At 51.8% G+C, this 22,924-nt stretch overlaps 1 protein-coding gene across 1 annotated transcript; it reads left to right on the forward strand.

The window, feature by feature from the left end:
- The first annotated feature begins 5,008 nt into the window (after positions 1–5,008).
- Positions 5,009–22,818, forward strand: LOC140374748 (olfactory receptor 2A25-like). The gene is made up of 3 exons (XM_072461747.1): positions 5,009–5,409; positions 20,065–20,291; positions 22,454–22,818. Exons 1-3 carry the CDS (start codon positions 5,027–5,029, stop codon positions 22,816–22,818), a joined length of 975 nt encoding a protein of 324 aa, XP_072317848.1. The 5' UTR covers positions 5,009–5,026.
- The last annotated feature ends 106 nt before the right edge of the window (positions 22,819–22,924 follow it).

The following is a 22,924-nucleotide window of genomic DNA, read 5'->3' on the forward strand; positions in this document are numbered from 1 at the left end:
TGACCTCTGCAGTGGAGTCATGACCTCTGCAGTGGACTCATGACCACTGCAGTGGACTCATGACCTCTGCAGTGGAGTCATGACCTCTACAGTGGACTCGTGATCTCTGCAGTGGAGTCGTGACCTCTGCAGTGGAGTCATGACCACTGCAGTGGAGTCATGACCACTGCAGTGGAGTCATGACCTCTGCAGTGGAGTCATGACCTCTGCAGTGGAGTCATGACCTCTGCAGTGGAGTCATGACCTCTGCAGTGGACTCATGACCACTGCAGTGGAGTCATGACCACTGCAGTGGAGTCATGACCTCTGCAGTGGACTCATGACCACTGCAGTGGAGTCATGACCACTGCAGTGGAGTCATGACCACTGCAGTGGAGTCATGACCTCTGCAGTGGAGTCATGACCACTGCAGTGGAGTCATGACCTTTGCAGTGGACTCATGACCACTGCAGTGGACTCATGACCACTGCAGTGGAGTCATGACCTCTACAGTGGAGTCATGACCTGCAGTGGAGTCATTACCTCTGCAGTGGAGTCATGACCTCTGCAGTGGAGTCATTACCTCTGCAGTGGAGTCATGACCTGCAGTGGAGTCATGACCTCTGCAGTGGAGTCATGACCTCTGCAGTGGAGTCATGACCTCTGCAGTGGACTCATGACCACTGCAGTGGACTCATGACCACTGCAGTGGAGTCATTACCTCTGCAGTGGAGTCATGACCTGCAGTGGAGTCATTACCTCTGCAGTGGAGTCATGACCTCTGCAGTGGAGTCATGACCTCTACTGCAGACTCATGACCTCTGCAGTGGAGTCATGATCTCTGCAGTGGAGTCGTGACCTCTGCAGTGGAGTCATGACCACTGCAGTGGAGTCATGACCACTGCAGTGGAGTCATGACCTCTGCAGCGGACTCATGACCTTTGCAGTGGACTAATGACCTCTACAGTGGGGTCATGACCTCTACAGCGGACTCATGACCTCTACAGTGGACTCATGACCTCTGCAGGGGACTACTGTCAGAGGGTCATGACCTCTGTAGAGGTCATGACCTGACCCCACTGGACTGGACGGTCAGGTAGTCCTCTGCAGAAGGGTCATGACCTCTGCAGAGGGTCATGACTCCACTGCTGAGGTCATGACTCCACTGCAGTGGTCATGACCCTCTGCAGAGGGTCTACTGACTCACTGCAGAGATCATGACCTCCTCTGCAGAGGGTCATGACCTCTACAGTGGGGTCATGACCTCTGCAGCAGACTCATGACCTCTGCAGCAGACTCATGACCTCTGCAGCGGACTCATGACCTCTGCAGCGGACTCATGACCTCTGCAGCGGACTCATGACTTCTGACCACCACTGGACCTGTTCAGCCCTATTTAACCCTGTTTAACCCAGTTTAACCCTGTTTAACTCTGTTGGTTGCCACTTCTGTCCTTCATGTTTGCAGATATTTATCTTAGATTAACTTTATATTTAAATAAAAATGTTTAAGCCTTGATCGTGTTCTCATTATTCTGGGTCTGAGCCTGTGTCAGGAGCCTGTGTCAGGGGCCTGTGTCAGGAGCCTGTGTCAGGGGCCAGTGTCAGGAGCCTGTGTCAGGGGCCAGTGTCAGGGGCCTGTGTCAGGAGCCTGTGTCAGGGGCCAGTGTCAGGAGCCAGTGTCAGGAGCCAGTGTCAGGAGCCTGTGTCAGGGGCCAGTGTCAGGAGCCTGTTTACCCAGAGGCACAGTAGACCAAAGAGATCCTGCTCTACATTTGTGTAGATTTGCAGGAAAGATGTAAAAACACAGTTGAAGGTTAGACCTGGTTTAGTCCTGGTTTAGACCTGGTTTAGTCCTGGTTTAGTCCTGGTTTAGTCCTGGTTTAGTCCTGGTTTAGACCTGGTTTAGTCCTGATTTAGTCCTGATTTAGTCCTGGTTTAGACCTGGTTTAGACCTGGTTTAGACCTGGTTTAGACCTGATTTAGTCCTGGTTTAGACCTGGTTTAGACCTGGTTTAGTCCTGGTTTAGTCCTGGTTTAGTCCTGGTTTAGACCTGGTTTAGTCCTGGTTTAGACCTGGTTTAGACCTGGTTTAGTCCTGGTTTAGACCTGGTTTAGTCCTGGTTTAGACCTGGTTTAGTCCTGGTTTAGACCTGGTTTAGACCTGGTTTAGTCCTGGTTTAGACCTGGTTTAGTCCTGGTTTAGACCTGGTTTAGTCCTGGTTTAGACCTGGTTTAGTCCTGGTTTAGTCCTGGTTTAGACCTGGTTTAGACCTGGTTTAGACCTGGTTTAGTCCTGGTTTAGTCCTGGTTTAGTCCTGGTTTAGTCCTGGTTTAGACCTGGTTTAGACCTGGTTTAGTCCTGGTTTAGTCCTGGTTTAGTCCTGGTTTAGTCCTGGTTTAGTCCTGACTTTCAGTTGACGTCAGGAGCTCGTCATGTTTCATATTAATATTCCTCATTTACATATTCACAAAACTGTATTTAAGCTGTTACAGCCGGTCAAACACAGAGACTTTCTCTGGACCAGGTAAGATACTGACACCAGGACTAAACCAGGTCTAAATCAGGACTAAACCAGGACTAAACCAGGTCTAAACCAGGACTAAACCAGGTCTAAACCAGGTCTAAACCAGGACTAAACCAGGTCTAAACCAGGACTAAACCAGGACTAAACCAGGTCTAAACCAGGACTAAACCAGGACTAAACCAGGACTAAACCAGGTCTAAACCAGGACTAAACCAGGACTAAATCAGGACTAAACCAGGTCTAAACCAGGACTAAACCAGGACTAAACCAGGTCTAAACCAGGACTAAACCAGGACTAAACCAGGACTAAACCAGGTCTAAACCAGGACTAAACCAGGACTAAATCAGGACTAAACCAGGACTAAATCAGGACTAAACCAGGACTAAATCAGGACTAAACCAGGACTAAACCAGGACTAAACCAGGACTAAACCAGGACTACAAATTGATCTTTTTTTCGTCCAATGAAAGAGGAGGAAAATGAAGTGTAAACATGTTTGTTTGTATTTGCTGTTTACGACAGAAAACAAGAGGATAAAATGTGAGGATTTAACTTTTGATCTAGAATGAAGTGATTTTAAACAGACGCTGAGGACTCCTGAAGTACACGTGTTTCATGTATTTAAATATAAAGTATTTGTACTTTTCACAGGTTCAATTAGAACTTACAGCTTACAAGTTGAACAAATGAAGGACTTTGTGTGTTTCAGAGCTGAGCCTGAAGTGAAGTGTTTGTGCTAAAAGTATATTATAAACGTATATATATAGTATATTATTATATATTACTTTAAGTATACAGTATAAATATCAGGTGAAGAGAAAGAGTAAAACTACAGTGCTGTGAAACCCCTGAAGACCTCGTTATAGACTCAATGTGTCTTTGTTTGGTCAAGATTGTGTTATTAAAATGTATAAAGTATAAGTTATGGATTATGACACATTATTGATGCATGAAACTGTCCAGAGCTTTAGAGCTCAATAGAAACATTATAAAACAAGCAGCAACACTTTTACTAGAACACAATATTTGACTGAGATGATAAAAAGAGACTTGGATGAGGTTCGAGCAAAGAAACGTGGTTCGTTTGGAGTTATTTCCAAAGTATTACAAATATAACCTGGACAATCTGGGCCTCATTGTGTTTAGAGTGAAGATGGATTTAGAAATAAACTCTATGTTCTTGTGGAGAATAGATATATTGAATGATTTAAGGCGCTGTATATATCCATATCAGACAAGAACATGTGGGATCCCTCAAGGTTCTGTGATTGGTCCAGAACTTGTCATTATATTGACATTTATAAAGGAGGTTTTAAACTTCATTATGTTTGCAGATGTTCTGGACAAAGACATAACGATAATGATCTATTGGCGAGGATGGAAAGACAGATGGAGTTGAACCTTTTTGATCATTTTAATAATATTAACATGGAAACCACACGTACTTTTTCTGAACCCAAAAATATCACAGACCCTATGTATGTAGTACAAAAGTAAAGATTTACTGACTCGTGATGCATTATCTAGTATTTACAGTACTTATTGTGTGGAGTTTAACTTTAGTTTTATTACAGGAACGAGCCATGAAAAAAACTGATATTTTGAACATATGAATCCACTACTTATTAAATCACACATGATGAAATGTAGCCAATTGTAAAGTACTTCAAATATAGATTATATAGGTTTAGGGTTTGCCAAATATATAAGTAGTCTTGGCTCAGATCTTAGTCTTGGCTCAGATCTTAGTCTTGGCTCAGATCTTAGTCTTGGCTCAGATCTTAGTCTTGGCTCAGATCTTAGTCTTGGCTCAGATCTAAGTCTTGGCTCAGATCTTAGTCTTGGCTCAGATCTTAGTCTTGGCTCAGATCTTAGTCTTGGCTCAGATCTTAGTCTTGGCTCAGATCTTAGTCTTGGCTCAGATCTTAGTCTTGGCTCAGATCTTAGTCTTGGCTCAGATCTAAGTCTTGGCTCAGATCTTAGTCTTGGCTCAGATCTTAGTCTTGGCTCAGATCTAAGTCTTGGCTCAGATCTAAGTCTTGGCTCAGATCTAAGTCTTGGCTCAGATCTAAGTCTTGGCTCAGATCTTAGTCTTGGCTCAGATCTAAGTCTTGGCTCAGATCTTAGTCTTGGCTCAGATCTTAGTCTTGGCTCAGATCTTAGTCTTGGCTCAGATCTAAGTCTTGGCTCAGATCTTAGTCTTGGCTCAGATCTTAGTCTTGGCTCAGATCTAAGTCTTGGCTCAGATCTAAGTCTTGGCTCAGATCTAAGTCTTGGCTCAGATCTTAGTCTTGGCTCAGATCTAAGTCTTGGCTCAGATCTAAGTCTTGGCTCAGATCTTAGTCTTGGCTCAGATCTTAGTCTTGGCTCAGATCTTAGTCTTGGCTCAGATCTTAGTCTTGGCTCAGATCTAAGTCTTGGATCAGATCTAAGTCTTGGCTCAGATCTAAGTCTTGGCTCAGATCTTAGTCTTGGCTCAGATCTAAGTCTTGGCTCAGGACTCTGGGTTTGTGTTTCAGATGCACATGTCTAACTCGTCCCTGGACTCGGTGGTGTTTCAGTTGGAGGGCTTCCTTGTTGCCCCTGGATACGGGCCTCTCCTCTTCCTGTTGGTGTTGTGTAACTTCCTGTTGGTGTTGGCGGGAAATGGGGCGGTGCTGGTTGTCGTGGCAACAGAGCGACAGCTGCGGCGGCCGATGTTTGTGCTGATGGTGAACCTGGCACTGGCCGACCTGCTGGGGGCGTCGGCCGTCTGCCCCCGCCTCCTCCATCACTTCCTCTACGCCGACCAGCCAATCAGCTTCCGCTCCATCAGCCACGCCCAGGCACTAGTGCAGGCCTTCGCCGTGCACACCTACGGATTCGCCGTGCAGACAGTGCTCGCCGCCATGGCCTACGACAGGTCCGTTTGTACCACCAACACCTACTACATCCACCGACAGGGCAAACGGGCCTACGACAGGTCCGTTTGTACCACCAACACCTACTACATCCACCGACAGGGCAAACGGGCCTACGACAGGTCCGTTTGTACCACCAACACCTACTACATCCACCGACAGGGCAAACGGGCCTACGACAGGTCCGTTTGTACCACCAACACCTACTACATCCACCGACAGGGCAAACGGGCCTACGACAGGTCCGTTTGTACCACCAACACCTACTACATCCACCGACAGGGCAAACGGGCCTACGACAGGTCCGTTTGTACCACCAACACCTACTACACCCACCGACAGGGCAAACGGGCCTACGACAGGTCCGTTTGTACCACCAACACCTACTACATCCACCGACAGGGCAAACGGGCCTACGACAGGTCCGTTTGTACGACCAACACCTACTACATCCACCGACAGGGCAAACGGGCCTACGACAGGTCCGTTTGTACCACCAACACCTACTACATCCACCGACAGGCCAAACGGGCCTACGACAGGTCCGTTTGTACGACCAACACCTACTACATCCACCGACAGGGCAAACGGGCCTACGACAGGTCCGTTTGTACCACCAACACCTACTACACCCACCGACAGGGCAAACGGGCCTACGGCAGGTCCGTTTGTACCACCAACACCTACTACATCCACCGACAGGGCAAACGGGCCTACGGCAGGTCCGTTTGTACCACCAACACCTACTACATCCACCGACAGGGCAAACGGGCCTACGACAGGTCCGTTTGTACCACCAACACCTACTACATCCACCGACAGGGCAAACGGGCCTACGACAGGTCCGTTTGTACCACCAACACCTACTACATCCACCGACAGGGCAAACGGGCCTACGACAGGTCCGTTTGTACCACCAACACCTACTACATCCACCGACAGGGCAAACGGGCCTACGACAGGTCCGTTTGTACCACCAACACCTACTACATCCACCGACAGGGCAAACGGGCCTACGACAGGTCCGTTTGTACCACCAACACCTACTACATCCACCGACAGGGCAAACGGGCCTACGACAGGTCCGTTTGTACCACCAACACCTACTACATCCACCGACAGGGCAAACGGGCCTACGACAGGTCCGTTTGTACCACCAACACCTACTACATCCACCGACAGGGCAAACGGGCCTACGACAGGTCCGTTTGTACCACCAACACCTACTACATCCACCGACAGGGCAAACGGGCCTACGACAGGTCCGTTTGTACCACCAACACCTACTACATCCACCGACAGGGCAAACGGGCCTACGACAGGTCCGTTTGTACCACCAACACCTACTACATCCACCGACAGGGCAAACGGGCCTACGACAGGTCCGTTTGTACCACCAACACCTACTACATCCACCGACAGGGCAAACGGGCCTACGACAGGTCCGTTTGTACCACCAACACCTACTACATCCACCGACAGGGCAAACGGGCCTACGACAGGTCCGTTTGTACCACCAACACCTACTACATCCACCGACAGGGCAAACGGGCCTACGACAGGTCCGTTTGTACCACCAACACCTACTACACCCACCGACAGGGCAAACGGGCCTACGACAGGTCCGTTTGTACCACCAACACCTACTACATCCACCGACAGGGCAAACGGGCCTACGACAGGTCCGTTTGTACGACCAACACCTACTACATCCACCGACAGGGCAAACGGGCCTACGACAGGTCCGTTTGTACCACCAACACCTACTACATCCACCGACAGGCCAAACGGGCCTACGACAGGTCCGTTTGTACGACCAACACCTACTACACCCACCGACAGGGCAAACGGGCCTACGACAGGTCCGTTTGTACCACCAACACCTACTACACCCACCGACAGGGCAAACGGGCCTACGGCAGGTCCGTTTGTACCACCAACACCTACTACATCCACCGACAGGGCAAACGGGCCTACGGCAGGTCCGTTTGTACCACCAACACCTACTACATCCACCGACAGGGCAAACGGGCCTACGGCAGGTCCGTTTGTACCACCAACACCTACTACATCCACCGACAGGGCAAACGGGCCTACGACAGGTCCGTTTGTACCACCAACACCTACTACATCCACCGACAGGGCAAACGGGCCTACGACAGGTCCGTTTGTACCACCAACACCTACTACATCCACCGACAGGGCAAACGGGCCTACGACAGGTCCGTTTGTACCACCAACACCTACTACATCCACCGACAGGGCAAACGGGCCTACGACAGGTCCGTTTGTACCACCAACACCTACTACATCCACCGACAGGGCAAACGGGCCTACGACAGGTCCGTTTGTACCACCAACACCTACTACATCCACCGACAGGGCAAACGGGCCTACGACAGGTCCGTTTGTACCACCAACACCTACTACATCCACCGACAGGGCAAACGGGCCTACGACAGGTCCGTTTGTACCACCAACACCTACTACATCCACCGACAGGGCAAACGGGCCTACGACAGGTCCGTTTGTACCACCAACACCTACTACATCCACCGACAGGGCAAACGGGCCTACGACAGGTCCGTTTGTACCACCAACACCTACTACATCCACCGACAGGGCAAACGGGCCTACGACAGGTCCGTTTGTACCACCAACACCTACTACATCCACCGACAGGGCAAACGGGCCTACGACAGGTCCGTTTGTACCACCAACACCTACTACATCCACCGACAGGGCAAACGGGCCTACGACAGGTCCGTTTGTACCACCAACACCTACTACATCCACCGACAGGGCAAACGGGCCTACGACAGGTCCGTTTGTACCACCAACACCTACTACATCCACCGACAGGGCAAACGGGCCTACGACAGGTCCGTTTGTACCACCAACACCTACTACACCCACCGACAGGGCAAACGGGCCTACGACAGGTCCGTTTGTACCACCAACACCTACTACACCCACCGACAGGGCAAACGGGCCTACGACAGGTCCGTTTGTACGACCAACACCTACTACATCCACCGACAGGGCAAACGGGCCTACGACAGGTCCGTTTGTACCACCAACACCTACTACATCCACCGACAGGCCAAACGGGCCTACGACAGGTCCGTTTGTACGACCAACACCTACTACATCCACCGACAGGGCAAACGGGCCTACGACAGGTCCGTTTGTACCACCAACACCTACTACACCCACCGACAGGGCAAACGGGCCTACGGCAGGTCCGTTTGTACCACCAACACCTACTACATCCACCGACAGGGCAAACGGGCCTACGGCAGGTCCGTTTGTACCACCAACACCTACTACATCCACCGACAGGGCAAACGGGCCTACGACAGGTCCGTTTGTACCACCAACACCTACTACATCCACCGACAGGGCAAACGGGCCTACGACAGGTCCGTTTGTACCACCAACACCTACTACATCCACCGACAGGGCAAACGGGCCTACGACAGGTCCGTTTGTACCACCAACACCTACTACATCCACCGACAGGGCAAACGGGCCTACGACAGGTCCGTTTGTACCACCAACACCTACTACATCCACCGACAGGGCAAACGGGCCTACGACAGGTCCGTTTGTACCACCAACACCTACTACATCCACCGACAGGGCAAACGGGCCTACGACAGGTCCGTTTGTACCACCAACACCTACTACATCCACCGACAGGGCAAACGGGCCTACGACAGGTCCGTTTGTACCACCAACACCTACTACATCCACCGACAGGGCAAACGGGCCTACGACAGGTCCGTTTGTACCACCAACACCTACTACATCCACCGACAGGGCAAACGGGCCTACGACAGGTCCGTTTGTACCACCAACACCTACTACATCCACCGACAGGGCAAACGGGCCTACGACAGGTCCGTTTGTACCACCAACACCTACTACATCCACCGACAGGGCAAACGGGCCTACGACAGGTCCGTTTGTACCACCAACACCTACTACATCCACCGACAGGGCAAACGGGCCTACGACAGGTCCGTTTGTACCACCAACACCTACTACACCCACCGACAGGGCAAACGGGCCTACGACAGGTCCGTTTGTACCACCAACACCTACTACATCCACCGACAGGGCAAACGGGCCTACGACAGGTCCGTTTGTACGACCAACACCTACTACATCCACCGACAGGGCAAACGGGCCTACGACAGGTCCGTTTGTACCACCAACACCTACTACATCCACCGACAGGCCAAACGGGCCTACGACAGGTCCGTTTGTACGACCAACACCTACTACACCCACCGACAGGGCAAACGGGCCTACGGCAGGTCCGTTTGTACCACCAACACCTACTACACCCACCGACAGGGCAAACGGGCCTACGGCAGGTCCGTTTGTACCACCAACACCTACTACATCCACCGACAGGGCAAACAGGCCTACGACAGGTCCGTTTGTACCACCAACACCTACTACATCCACCGACAGGGCAAACGGGCCTACGACAGGTCCGTTTGTACCACCAACACCTACTACATCCACCGACAGGGCAAACGGGCCTACGACAGGTCCGTTTGTACCACCAACACCTACTACATCCACCGACAGGGCAAACGGGCCTACGACAGGTCCGTTTGTACCACCAACACCTACTACATCCACCGACAGGGCAAACGGGCCTACGACAGGTCCGTTTGTACGACCAACACCTACTACATCCACCGACAGGGCAAACGGGCCTACGACAGGTCCGTTTGTACAGCCAACACCTACTACACCCACCGACAGGGCAAACGGGCCTACGACAGGTCCGTTTGTACCGCCAACACCTACTACACCCACCGACAGGGCAAACGGGCCTACGACAGGTCCGTTTGTACCGCCAACACCTACTACATCCACCGACAGGGCAAACGGGCCTACGACAGGTCCGTTTGTACCGCCAACACCTACTACATCCACCGACAGGGCAAACGAGCCTACGACAGGTCCGTTTGTACCACCAACACCTACTACATCCACCGACAGGGCAAACGGGCCTACGACAGGTCCGTTTGTACCACCAACACCTACTACACCCACCGACAGGGCAAACGGGCCTACGACAGGTCCGTTTGTACCACCAACACCTACTACACCCACCGACAGGGCAAACGGGCCTACGACAGGTCCGTTTGTACCACCAACACCTACTACATCCACCGACAGGGCAAACGGGCCTACGACAGGTCCGTTTGTACCACCAACACCTACTACACCCACCGACAGGGCAAACGGGCCTACGACAGGTCCGTTTGTACGACCAACACCTACTACACCCACCGACAGGGCAAACGGGCCTACGACAGGTCCGTTTGTACCACCAACACCTACTACACCCACCGACAGGGCAAACGGGCCTACGACAGGTCCGTTTGTACAACCAACACCTACTACATCCACCGACAGGGCAAACGGGCCTACGACAGGTCCGTTTGTACCACCAACACCTACTACACCCACCGACAGGGCAAACGGGCCTACGACAGGTCCGTTTGTACCGCCAACACCTACTACACCCACCGACAGGGCAAACGGGCCTACGACAGGTCCGTTTGTACCACCAACACCTACTACATCCACCGACAGGGCAAACGGGCCTACGACAGGTCCGTTTGTACCACCAACACCTACTACATCCACCGACAGGGCAAACGGGCCTACGATAGGTCCGTTTGTACCACCAACACCTACTACATCCACCGACAGGGCAAACGGGCCTACGACAGGTCCGTTTGTACCACCAACACCTACTACACCCACCGACAGGGCAAACGGGCCTACGACAGGTCCGTTTGTACCACCAACACCTACTACATCCACCGACAGGGCAAACGGGCCTACGACAGGTCCGTTTGTACGACCAACACCTACTACATCCACCGACAGGGCAAACGGGCCTACGACAGGTCCGTTTGTACCACCAACACCTAATACATCCACCGACAGGGCAAACGGGCCTACGACAGGTCCGTTTGTACCACCAACACCTACTACACCCACCGACAGGGCAAACGGGCCTACGACAGGTCCGTTTGTACCACCAACACCTACTACATCCACCGACAGGGCAAACGGGCCTACGACAGGTCCGTTTGTACCACCAACACCTACTACATCCACCGACAGGGCAAACGGGCCTACGACAGGTCCGTTTGTACCACCAACACCTACTACATCCACCGACAGGGCAAACGGGCCTACGACAGGTCCGTTTGTACCACCAACACCTACTACATCCACCGACAGGGCAAACGAGCCTACGACAGGTCCGTTTGTACCACCAACACCTACTACATCCACCGACAGGGCAAACGGGCCTACGACAGGTCCGTTTGTACCACCAACACCTACTACATCCACCGACAGGGCAAACGGGCCTACGACAGGTCCGTTTGTACGACCAACACCTAATACATCCACCGACAGGGCAAACGGGCCTACGACAGGTCCGTTTGTACCACCAACACCTACTACATCCACCGACAGGGCAAACGGGCCTACGACAGGTCCGTTTGTACCACCAACACCTACTACATCCACCGACAGGGCAAACGGGCCTACGACAGGTCCGTTTGTACGACCAACACCTACTACATCCACCGACAGGGCAAACGGGCCTACGACAGGTCCGTTTGTACCACCAACACCTACTACATCCACCGACAGGGCAAACGGGCCTACGACAGGTCCGTTTGTACCACCAACACCTACTACATCCACCGACAGGGCAAACGGGCCTACGACAGGTCCGTTTGTACCACCAACACCTACTACATCCACCGACAGGGCAAACGGGCCTACGGCAGGTCCGTTTGTACCACCAACACCTACTACATCCACCGACAGGGCAAACGGGCCTACGACAAGTCCGTTTGTACCACCAACACCTACTACACCCACCGACAGGGCAAACGGGCCTACGACAGGTCCGTTTGTACCACCAACACCTACTACATCCACCGACAGGGCAAACGGGCCTACGACAGGTCCGTTTGTACCACCAACACCTACTACATCCACCGACAGGGCAAACGGGCCTACGACAGGTCCGTTTGTACCACCAACACCTACTACATCCACCGACAGGGCAAACGGGCCTACGACAGGTCCGTTTGTACCACCAACACCTACTACATCCACCGACAGGGCAAACGGGCCTACGACAGGTCCGTTTGTACCACCAACACCTACTACATCCACCGTAAGGGCAAACGGGCCTACGACAGGTCCGTTTGTACCACCAACACCTACTACATCCACCGACAGGGCAAACGGGCCTACGACAGGTCCGTTTGTACCACCAACACCTACTACATCCACCGACAGGGCAAACGGGCCTACGACAGGTCCGTTTGTACCACCAACACCTACTACACCCACCGACAGGGCAAACGGGCCAACGACAGGTCCGTTTGTACCACCAACACCTACTACATCCACCGACAGGGCAAACGGGCCTACGACAGGTCCGTTTGTACCACCAACACCTACTACATCCACCGTAAGGGCAAACGGGCCTACGACAGGTCCGTTTGTACCACCAACACCTACTACATCCACCGACAGGGCAAACGGGCCTACGACAGGTCCGTTTGTACCACCAACACCTACTACATCCACCGACAGGGCAAACGGGCCTACGACAGGTCCGTTTGTACCACCAACACCTACTACATCCACCGACAGGGCAAACGGGCCTACGACAGGTCCGTTTGTACGACCAACACCTACTACACCCACCGACAGGGCAAACGGGCCTACGACAGGTCCGTTTGTACAACCAACACCTACTACATCCACCGACAGGGCAAACGGGCCTACGACAGGTCCGTTTGTACCACCAACACCTACTACATCCACCGACAGGGCAAACGGGCCTACGACAGGTCCGTTTGTACCACCAACACCTACTACACCCACCGACAGGGCAAACGGGCCTACGACAGGTCCGTTTGTACCACCAACACCTACTACATCCACCGACAGGGCAAACGAGCCTACGACAGGTCCGTTTGTACAACCAACACCTACTACATCCACCGACAGGGCAAACGGGCCTACGACAGGTCCGTTTGTACCACCAACACCTACTACATCCACCGACAGGGCAAACGGGCCTACGACAGGTCCGTTTGTACCACCAACACCTACTACATCCACCGACAGGGCAAACGGGCCTACGACAGGTCCGTTTGTACGACCAACACCTACTACATCCACCGACAGGGCAAACAGGCCTACGACAGGTCCGTTTGTACCACCAACACCTACTACACCCACCGACAGGGCAAACGGGCCTACGACAGGTCCGTTTGTACGACCAACACCTACTACATCCACCGACAGGGCAAACGGGCCTACGACAGGTCCGTTTGTACGACCAACACCTACTACATCCACCGACAGGGCAAACGGGCCTACGACAGGTCCGTTTGTACCACCAACACCTACTACATCCACCGACAGGGCAAACGGGCCTACGACAGGTCCGTTTGTACCACCAACACCTACTACATCCACCGACAGGGCAAACAGGCCTACGACAGGTCCGTTTGTACCACCAACACCTACTACATCCACCGACAGGGCAAACGGGCCTACGACAGGTCCGTTTGTACCACCAACACCTACTACATCCACCGACAGGGCAAACGGGCCTACGGCAGGTCCGTTTGTACCACCAACACCTACTACATCCACCGACAGGGCAAACGGGCCTACGACAGGTCCGTTTGTACGACCAACACCTACTACATCCACCGACAGGGCAAACGGGCCTACGACAGGTCCGTTTGTACCACCAACACCTACTACATCCACCGACAGGGCAAACGGGCCTACGACAGGTCCGTTTGTACCACCAACACCTACTACATCCACCGACAGGGCAAACGGGCCTACGACAGGTCCGTTTGTACCACCAACACCTACTACATCCACCGACAGGGCAAACGGGCCTACGACAGGTCCGTTTGTACCACCAACACCTACTACATCCACCGACAGGGCAAACAGGCCTACGACAGGTCCGTTTGTACGACCAACACCTACTACCTACCTTAATTAATAATTTTATTTCTTCTTATAATCTTGATTTGATGTTTTTAACTGAAACATGACTTGACAAAAACACAGGAAATGTAGTTCTGACAGAATCTGCTCCAACTTTAAGTTTGAATCTGAAACACGAGAAAACAAAAAGGGGGCGGAGTCTGTGCTGTCTTTAGAGATGAAATAATGACCCGCAGGTTGTTCTTTTGGGGTCTTTTCATTATTTGAGTTTGTCTCCTTTAAAATGGAGCTAAAACAGTCTCAGTCTCTTCATTGTCTTACACAAACCTCTCCAGCACTGACAACGTTTCACTGATGATTTGACTGAGACGTTTCAGTCGCACAGACTTTGATGGTTTGGTCATTACAGGTGATTTTAATGTTCATGTTGATAATGTTTGTGACAGAAACGCTAAAGAGCTTCATGCTGTCCTTGAAACCTTCAGTCTTAGTCAGCATGTGAGAGGCCCCACCCACAGCAGAGAGGCCACACCCACAGCAGAGAGGCCACACCCACAGCAGAGAGGCTCCACCCACAGCAGAGAGGCCCCACCCACAGCAGAGAGGCCCCACCCACAGCAGAGAGGCCCCACCCACAGCAGAGAGGCTCCACCCACAGCAGAGAGGCCCCACCCACAGCAGAGAGGCCCCACCCACAGCAGAGAGGCCCCACCCACAGCAGAGAGGCCACACCCACAGCAGAGAGGCCCCACCCACAGCAGAGTGGCCACACCCACAGCAGAGAGGCCACACCCACAGCAGAGAGGCCAAACCCACAGCAGAGAGGCCACACCCACAGCAGAGAGGCCCCACCCACAGCAGAGAGGCCCCACCCACAGCAGAGAGGCCAAACCCACAGCAGAGAGGCCAAACCCACAGCAGAGAGGCCACACCCACAGCAGAGAGGCCCCACCCACAGCAGAGAGGCCAAACCCACAGCAGAGAGGCCCCACCCACAGCAGAGAGGCCACACCCACAGCAGAGAGGCCCCACCCACAGCAGAGAGGCCCCACCCACAGCAGAGAGGCCACACCCACAGCAGAGAGGCCACACCCACAGCAGAGAGGCCCCACCCACAGCAGAGAGGCCACACCCACAGCAGAGAGGCTCCACCCACAGCAGAGAGGCCCCACCCACAGCAGAGAGGCCCCACCCACAGCAGAGAGGCCCCACCCACAGCAGAGAGGCCACACCCACAGCAGAGAGGCCAAACCCACAGCAGAGAGGCCAAACCCACAGCAGAGAGGCCCCACCCACAGCAGAGAGGCCACACCCACAGCAGAGAGGCCACACCCACAGCAGAGAGGCCCCACCCACAGCAGAGAGGCCACACCCACAGCAGAGAGGCCCCACCCACAGCAGAGAGGCCCCACCCACAGCAGAGAGGCCCCACCCACAGCAGAGAGGCCAAACCCACAGCAGAGAGGCCACACCCACAGCAGAGAGGCTCCACCCACAGCAGAGAGGCCCCACCCACAGCAGAGAGGCCCCACCCACAGCAGAGAGGCCCCACCCACAGCAGAGAGGCCAAACCCACAGCAGAGAGGCCCCACCCACAGCAGAGAGGCCACACCCACAGCAGAGTGGCCCCACCCACAGCAGAGAGGCCACACCCACAGCAGAGTGGCCACACCCACAGCAGAGAGGCCCCACCCACAGCAGAGAGGCCACACCCACAGCAGAGAGGCCACACCCACAGCAGAGAGGCCACACCCACAGCAGAGAGGCCACACCCACAGCAGAGAGGCCCCACCCACAGCAGAGAGGCCACACCCACAGCAGAGAGGCCCCACCCACAGCAGAGGACACACTCTAGATCTCATGATTACAAAGGGGGTAAATATTTCAAATGTTAATGTGATCGATGTTGCTCTGTCTGATCATTTCTGTGTCTTCTTTGACCTGTCTGTTTCTCCCAAACCTCCGGTTGGTCCTGCAGCTGTTCAGAGGCTGGTCCTGCAGTTGTTCAGAGGAGACACATAAGTGATGGCACAGGTGCACTGTTTATGGAAATGATAAACTTTGAAAATGTCTCATGTTCTAATGTAAATGATTTGTTGAACTCTGTTACATCTAGTGTTTTGAATGTTCTGGACACCATCGCCCCTATAAAGGCTAAAATGGTTAAAAATAAGCAGAAGTTGCCATGGAGACATGATGATTGGGTCAGGGCACAGAAAAGGGAACGGAAATGGCTCAAGTCAAAGCTCCAGGTTCAAAAAGAGATTTACAAAGAAAAGCTGAACATGTACAACCTAATCTTATGTAGAACTAGGGAAAGATATTTTTCTGAAATTATTGGAAGCTGCAGTAACAACTCGCGTGTCCTGTTTCCACAGTAACAGATGAACAAACCCTCCAGCTCAGCTGCCGTTAGAACTCATTTCCACATCAGGTGTAATGAGTTTGCATTATTCTTTAATGACAAAGTTCAGGGCATTAAAAATGCTATAAATCCCACAATGCAAAAAATTACCCTAAAACCACCAAGACACTTAGAGCTAACTCACTTTGCACCAGTAACTGACAAAACTGTCCATGAGATCATCACCAGTCTGAGTTCATCTACATGCTGCCTTGATGTGTTACCCACCAGATTTCTAAAGTCTGTGCTGAACAGTTTGTTAGCACCATTCACTCACATAGTTAACATGTCGCTTCAATCTGGAACATTCCCAATGTCTTTGAAAACTGCGGTCATAAAGCCTCTCCTAAAGAAGATCAGTCTTGATGCCGCAGTACTGAGTCATGACTGGCCCATCTCTAATCTGCCATTTTGGGGCAAAGTCCTTGAAAAGGTTGTTTACCAACAGCTCACAGATTTCCTCTTAATAAACAACTCATTTGATGTTTTTCAGTCAGGTTTTAGACCTCATCACAGCACTGAGACTGCTCTTGTCAAGGTGACAAATGACATCCGCCTGAACACTGACACGGGCAAAGCCTCAGTCTTAATTCTGTTAGATCTGAGTGCTGCTTTTGACACTGTTGATCATGGGATCCTCTTACAGAGACTAGAGGACTGGGTGGGCATCACTGGCACTGCCCTAAACTGGTTAAGGTCCTATCTGGAAGACAGGAAGTACTTTGTTGAAATTGGTAGCTGTGTCTCAGACCACATGACCCTGACCTGTGGAGTGCCCCAAGGGTCAGTCCTGGGTCCCCCTCTGTTCAACCTCTACATGCTGCCGTTGGGTCAGTTGATACGCAGTGAAAATGTGTCCTATCACAATTATGCAGACGACACTCAGATCTATGTTTCACTATCGGCAGGTGACTATGGACCAGTAGATTCACTCTGTCACTGCATCCAACAGATCAGTTTGTGGATGCAAAACAACTTTCTCCAGCTGAACTCAGACAAGACTGAAATAATCGTTTTTGTCACAGAAACAAAGAGAAAGTGTTAGCGGTCACCTCCAGAGTCTCGCTCTAAAACCTACAAACCAAATTAGAAATCTGGGGGTAATAATGGACTCAGACGTGAACTTTAATAGCCACGTCAAATCAATAACATCAGCAGCTTTTTACCATCTAAAAAACATTGCCAAAATCAAAAATATAGTGTCAAAACCAGATTTAGAGAGACTTATCCACGCGTTTGTCTCCAGTAGATTAGACTGTAACGGCCGCTCACTGGTCTCTCCAAACGAGCTGTAAAACAGCTGCAGTACATCCAGAACGCTGCTGCTCGGGTCCTGACTAGAACCAGGAAGTATGATCACATTAGTCCTGTTCTCAGGTCTCTGCACTGGCTCCCTGTGGCTCAGAGAAGAGACTTTAAAGCAGCTCTGCTTGTGTACAAGTCTCTCCATGGCCTAGCACCAAAGTACATCTTGGATATGTTAGTGCCATATGAACCATCTCGGACTCTGAGGACCTCAGGGACCGGCCTCCTGCTGGTGCCCAGAGTCAGGACTAAACATGGGGAATCTGCGTTTCAGTTTTATGCAGCTAAAATCTGGAACATTCTTCCTGAAGATGTGAGACAGGCTTCTACTCTGACAATGTTCAAATCTAAGCTAAAAACAGTTTTAAGTGCTCGCTGGGGGCAACACTGGGGCAATTTTTTAGCATTTTGCGCTGTGCATTTTCGGCGTCCCGTGCAGCAAACTCTAAAGTTAAAAAATCGTAACTGTTTTGTCCTAACCTTAACAAAATGATTTGTTCATAACCCTAATCGTACCACTAATGTGAAAAAATGTATTGTATTAATTAAATTAGCCATTTCTTGTTTGGAATGCACCGAGGAGTTTGCGAACAACCTCAGGTTTGAGGTCTGGTCCAGTCCTGCTTCAGTCCTGGTCTTTGTGTCTCCTCAGGTTTGAGGTCTGGTCCAGTCCTGCTTCAGTCCTGGTCTTTGTGTCTCCTCAGGTTTGAGGTCTGGTCCAGTCCTGCTTCAGTCCTGGTCTTTGTGTCTCCTCAGGTTTGAGGTCTGGTCCAGTCCTGCTTCAGTCCTGGTCTTTGTGTCTCCTCAGGTTTGAGGTCTGGTCCAGTCCTGCTTCAGTCCTGGTCTTTGTGTCTCCTCAGGTTTGAGGTCTGGTCCAGTCCTGCTTCAGTCCTGGTCTTTGTGTCTCCTCAGGTTTGAGGTCTGGTCCAGTCCTGCTTCAGTCCTGGTCTTTGTGTCTCCTCAGGTTTGAGGTCTGGTCCAGTCCTGCTTCAGTCCTGGTCTTTGTGTCTCCTCAGGTTTGAGGTCTGGTCCAGTCCTGCTTCAGTCCTGGTCTTTGTGTCTCCTCAGGTTTGAGGTCTGGTCCAGTCCTGCTTCAGTCCTGGTCTTTGTGTCTCCTCAGGTTTGAGGTCTGGTCCAGTCCTGCTTCAGTCCTGGTCTTTGTGTCTCCTCAGGTTTGAGGTCTGGTCCAGTCCTGCTTCAGTCCTGGTCTTTGTGTCTCCTCAGGTTTGAGGTCTGGTCCAGTCCTGCTTCAGTCCTGGTCTTTGTGTCTCCTCAGGTTTGAGGTCTGGTCCAGTCCTGCTTCAGTCCTGGTCTTTGTGTCTCCTCAGGTTTGAGGTCTGGTCCAGTCCTGCTTCAGTCCTGGTCTTTGTGTCTCCTCAGGTTTGAGGTCTGGTCCAGTCCTGCTTCAGTCCTGGTCTTTGTGTCTCCTCAGGTTTGAGGTCTGGTCCAGTCCTGCTTCAGTCCTGGTCTTTGTGTCTCCTCAGGTTTGAGGTCTGGTCCAGTCCTGCTTCAGTCCTGGTCTTTGTGTCTCCTCAGGTTTGAGGTCTGGTCCAGTCCTGCTTCAGTCCTGGTCTTTGTGTCTCCTCAGGTTTGAGGTCTGGTCCAGTCCTGCTTCAGTCCTGGTCTTTGTGTCTCCTCAGGTTTGAGGTCTGGTCCAGTCCTGCTTCAGTCCTGGTCTTTATGTCTCCTCAGGTTTGAGGTCTGGTCCAGTCCTGCTTCAGTCCTGGTCTTTGTGTCTCCTCAGGTTTGAGGTCTGGTCCAGTCCTGCTTCAGTCCTGGTCTTTGTGTCTCCTCAGGTTTGAGGTCTGGTCCAGTCCTGCTTCAGTCCTGGTCTTTGTGTCTCCTCAGGTTTGAGGTCTGGTCCAGTCCTGCTTCAGTCCTGGTCTTTGTGTCTCCTCAGGTACGTGGCAGTGTGTGAGCCGCTCCGGTATCACTCCATCATGACTCCGCTCCGGCTCTTCTGGCTCTGTTTTTGGTCCTGGTTCTTGGCTCTGGTCTTGATCGGGATCCTGTTTGGACTTCACGCTGGGAGCAGGTTTTGTGGGACTCTGATTCAACACGTGTACTGCAGTAACAGAGGAATACTTCAACTGGCCTGTGAGCCCACGCCCATCAACAACTACTACGGTCAGTGCTAACCTGGTCATTTGACGACAAACTCATTGGTCATTTTTATGGTCAATACTAAAGACTATTTCTTGCCAATACGACCTCCTCACCTTTGAGTCCGAGCGATAACTCGTCTTTCCACGTCTCCAGTCGTGTCCTCGGGCTTCCCTTGTGTCCTCGCGCTTCCCTTGTGTCCTCGGGCTTACCTTGTGTCCTCGGGCTTCCCTTGTGTCCTCGCGCTTCCCTTGTGTCCTCGGGCTTACCTTGTGTCCTCGGGCTTCCCTTGTGTCCTCGGGCTTACCTTGTGTCCTCGCGCTTCCCTTGTGTCCTCGCGCTTCCCTTGTGTCCTCGCGCTTCCCTTGTGTCCTCGGGCTTACCTTGTGTCCTTGCGCTGGAGGTACACAAGGCTAAAGTGAAGGTAGGGTTAAGTGAACTTAGGGTTAAGTGACGGTAGGGTTAAGTGACGGTAGGGTTAAGTGACGGTAGGGTTAAGTGACGGTAGGGTTAAGTGACGGTAGGGTTAAGTGACGGTAGGGTTAAGTGACGGTAGGGTTACTGCAGCGCTTCATTATCACAGATTCAATATACGTTTGATTTAAAGTTGAGATAAATACAAAAGAAAAGTGTTTAGTGAAAGGAGCATAACATCCATCGATGATCGATGATGGATCGATGATGGATCGATGATGGATCGATGATGGATCGATAATGGATCGATGATGGATCGATAATGGATCGATAATGGATCGATGATGGATCGATGAGCGATGATGGATCGATAATGGATCGATGATGGATCGATGATCGATGATGGATCGATGATGAATCGATGATGGATCGATGATCGATGATGGATCGATGATGAATCGATGATGGATCGATGATGAATCGATGATGGATCGATGATGGATCGATGATGGATCGATGATCGATGATGGATCGATGATGGATCGATGATGGATCGATGATGGATCGATAATGGATCGATGATGGATCGATGATCGATGATGGATCGATGATGAATCGATGATGGATCGATGATGGATTGATGATGGATCGATGATCGATGATGGATCGATGATGAATCGATGATGGATCGATGATGGATCGATGATGGATCGATGATGGATCGATGATCGATGATGGATCGATGATGAATCGATGATGGATCGATGATGGATCGATGATGGATCGATGATGGATGATGGATCGATGATCGATGATGGGTCGATGATGAATCGATGATGGATCGATGATGGATCGATGATGGATCGATGATCGATGATGGATTGATGATGAATCGATGATGGATCGATGAAGTTGGCTGGGTGGAGACTCAGGATGGGGGCTCTGTCTCGGGTGATCAGCAGACTCAGAACCCTCCCTCCTCATGTGATGTGTTAAGCTGAAGATGATAGAGACATGGGGTAGGGCTGGGTCGAGAGAGCGGAGACAAAAGATGCTGTGGATAGGCTTTATAAATAGAGCTTCTGGGTAATTAGAGGTGTGGTTAAAGAGTGGAGGTGTGGTTAAAGAGTGGAGGTGTGGTTAAAGAGTGGAGGTGTGGTTAAAGAGTGGAGGTGTGGTTAAAGAGTGGAGGTGTGGTTAAAGAGTGGAGGTGTGGTTAAAGAGTGGAGGTGTGGTTAAAGAGTGGAGGTGTGGTTAAAGAGTGGAGGTGTGGTTAAGGGGTGGAGGTGTGGTTAAAAGTGGAGGTGTGGTTAAAGAGTGGAGGTGTGGTTAAAGAGTGGAGGTGTGGTTAAAGAGTGGAGGTGTGGTTAAAAGTGGAGGTGTGGTTAAAAGTGGAGGTGTGGTTAAAAGTGGAGGTGTGGTTAAAAGTGGAGGTGTGGTTAAAAGTGGAGGTGTGGTTAAAAGTGGAGGTGTGGTTAAAAGTGGAGGTGTGGTTGCTGGAGGAGTAAGAGGTTGAGGCGTGGTCCTGCTCCCAAACCTCAGTTAACGATTAACGTCACAAAACTACATTTCCAAAATTGAGTGGATGACACTGTAACAGCCGCAGAGCGTCGTGAGCTTCAGTCACATGTTTGTGAGCAACAGGACGGTCCCAGAACACGTGACAGTGGTTTGCCCCCTGGCGGCGAGTGTGGTCATTTACCATGTGACACGTGCTGCAGCATTAATAATACTATTATTATTCTGTTGCTATTGTTATTTGACCCTCTTAGGCCTGGTGATGACGTACATGGTCAGCACCAGCGTGTTCCTGGTCACTGCGTTCTCCTACACTCGGATCCTGTTGGCAGTCCTGGGTCATGGAGGTCATGACCCGGTCCAGACCCGCTCAAAGGCGCTGCAGACCTGCGTCCCGCACCTGGTGGTGTACGTCCTGTTCAACGTGGGCGTCATCATCATCATCATCTCGTATCGTTTTCCCGTTCTCACTCCGAACATGAAGAAACTCATCAGCATCCTCTTCATCATCGTCCCGCCCACCGTCAACCCGCTCATTTACGGCCTGGTGAGCCGCGAGCTGCGCAGCGCCATCTGCAGGCAACTACGCCGCATCGCACCCAGGAGCCAGAGAGCCTGAAGACACAGCAGAGTCATGACCTCTGCAGCGGAGTCATGACCTCTGCAGTGGAGTCATGACCTTTGCAGTGGACTCATGACCACTGCAGTGGACTCATGACCACTGC

Source organism: Eucyclogobius newberryi, unplaced genomic scaffold, assembly GCF_026437365.1.
Source record: "Eucyclogobius newberryi isolate DKJ021-1_F unplaced genomic scaffold, fEucNew1.0.hap1 SCAF_31, whole genome shotgun sequence".
Taxonomy (NCBI): Eukaryota; Metazoa; Chordata; class Actinopteri; order Gobiiformes; family Gobiidae; genus Eucyclogobius; species Eucyclogobius newberryi.